General features: G+C 31.4%; 1 protein-coding gene across 1 annotated transcript; it reads right to left on the bottom strand.

The window, feature by feature from the left end:
• Positions 1-1,909: 1,909 nt before the first annotated feature.
• Positions 1,910-2,215, bottom strand: LOC127091742 (secreted RxLR effector protein 161-like). The gene has a single exon (XM_051030438.1). The coding sequence runs from the start codon at positions 2,213-2,215 to the stop codon at positions 1,910-1,912; it is 306 nt and encodes a 101-aa protein (XP_050886395.1).
• Between the last annotated feature and the right edge of the window lie 274 nt (positions 2,216-2,489).

Below are 2,489 nucleotides of genomic sequence, written 5' to 3'. Positions count from 1 at the left end.
TTTTGTTGACATCAAATATAAATATTTCGATTACACAATGTCATATAACTATTTTACCTAATGACTATATTATTATGTCAAATATAAATAATTTTAAAATATAAAGAAATCATGTGATGCAATAATAAGATTATATGTACGATTTCACTGCAATATAGATGGAATTTTAATTAATTGTTTCCCCTTCTTATCAAATATGAAACAAAGTTCAATCACATAAAAAAGTTTGATGGGTGGGAGAAAACAATGGCATTTACCTAAATGATTTCAAACAATAAAAATTATAACAAGAACACTGAAAAAATTATTTCAATTCACTCTATTTCATAAAGTTGTTAAAAGAAATTATAATATTATTATACGAGTTATAATAAAATAGTTTTTTGAATTCTAATACAAATCTTATTTTTTATTAAAGTGTTTCACAATTTTTCTAATATTTAATATAAAATCACACAAATTGAAATGTATGAAGTATTTTCCAAACTCCTTTGATAATCTCGAAAAGTGGGAAAATCCCACTAATATAATGCTGGATTATAAATATGTTATGTCCCAATGGATAAATAAAGATTTAGGCTCATTTCAGTTTAGTGGTATATGCTAAGGAAAATTCTAGAGAAGTGTAGATTAGATTAGTAGAGTCATAATAATAAATAATAAATGTAAATGGTGGAGAGAAATGTGTAGAATTCTCTCTCTTGAAGTGTCCCGAATACTCTATAAATGTATGTAGAAGTTTTCTTGTAGCCTATGAAGCACGAGCATCGGGACACGACACGACACGGACACTCTGACACCAATAATATTAGCAACATAATGTTAGATTAATATATATATATTGATCTTATGTTCCTGATAACAAAAGAACAACAAGATCAATAAAACAATATGCGGAAATAGAATTAGAGGTTTTACCTCCAGCCATTGTTGCAGTGTTGTGAGTGCACTGTCTTTGATTCTTTCAAGCTCTTGCTCTCTCAATATAGATGGTGTATTTCTTTGTGATGAGAGAAAGCTTCGGGGACCAAGGACTATTTATAGGCTTGATTCTACCATCAAGAATTTAAAGTCATTAAAACTCATTACCACCCAATTAAATGGTCATATCAATTTACATTAAAACCAAAATAAATCATACCCTTTTCAGAACCAAAATCCCAAAACTATGGACCATATTAAAATTGGTTTTTTATTATTAATAATTATTATAATAAAAATAAGAAACCGTTACATTCTCCCACTTGGTCCATAGAACTGATTATTGGCATAAATGAGTCATGGAAAACTTACTCAAGAAATAAATATGTGAATCATAGAGATAGTCCCCCTAAAAGCGAGTAGTCGCATCTATGTATTACAACATGTCTATTTTCAAGTATATATCTGTAATGTGGTAACTAACTTGATGAATAAACCAATATTTACTCTTGGTCCAGATGTAACATATTTTCTCAAACTGATGTGCGCGTGAAAATGAGAAAACATCACAATATAAGAGTTTTATTAATAAATTGTATGTATACAATCATAAGGAGGACCCAAGTCCCATGTTTTCTACATGATCCTTAAATTTTATTGGTGGCATGCCCTTAGTCAAAGGATCAGCGATCATTAAATTAGTACTGATGTGATTAATAACTACTATTTTATCTTTAATTCTTTCTCTAATGACTAAATACTTTATGTCGATGTGCTTGCTTCGACTTCCACTTTTATTGTTCTTAGCCATAAAGACAGCTGCTGAATTATCGCAAAAAATCTTCAGAGGTTTAGAAACAGAATCCATGATTCTAAGCCCAGAAATAAAACTCTTAAGCCATACACCCTGAGAAGTAGCCTCAAAACAGGAGACAAACTCGACTTTCATAGTAGAAGTAGCAACCAAGGTTTGCTTAGTACTTCTCCATTAAATAGCTCCATCAGCCATCATAAAAATATATCCTGGTGTTGATTTGCGAGAATCAACACAACCAGCAAAGTCGGAGTCTGAATAGCCGATCACATCAAGATTGTCCGTCTGCCTATACATTAGCATGTAATCTTTTGTTCCTTTAAGATATCTCAACACCTTCTTTGCAGCTTTCCAGTGATTCATACCTGGATTACTCTGATATCTTCCTAAGATTCCAACAGCAAATGTAATGTCGGACCTTGTGCATACTTGAGCATACATAAGACTTCTAATAACAAAAGCATATGGAATGTTCTTCATTTGTTCCCGCTCAAAATCATTCTTAGGGCATTGATTCAAATTAAATATGTCGCTCTTGACAATGGGTGCAACACTTGGTGAACAATCTTTCATTCTAAATCTCTCTAAAACTTTATTGATGTAGGTTTCTTGTGATAGACCCAAAATTCCTCGAAGTCTATCTCTGTGGATCTTAATGCCAATGACATAAGATGCCTCACCCATATCCTTCATATCAATGTTTTTAGAGAGGAATTGTTTCACCTCATGTAGAAAACCTTTATCATTGGATGCA

Source organism: Lathyrus oleraceus, chromosome 6 (genome assembly GCF_024323335.1).
Source record: "Lathyrus oleraceus cultivar Zhongwan6 chromosome 6, CAAS_Psat_ZW6_1.0, whole genome shotgun sequence".
NCBI lineage: Eukaryota > Viridiplantae > Streptophyta > Magnoliopsida > Fabales > Fabaceae > Lathyrus > Lathyrus oleraceus.
Note: the sequence above shows the minus strand (reverse complement) of the source record. Positions and strands in the feature narration are given on the sequence as shown.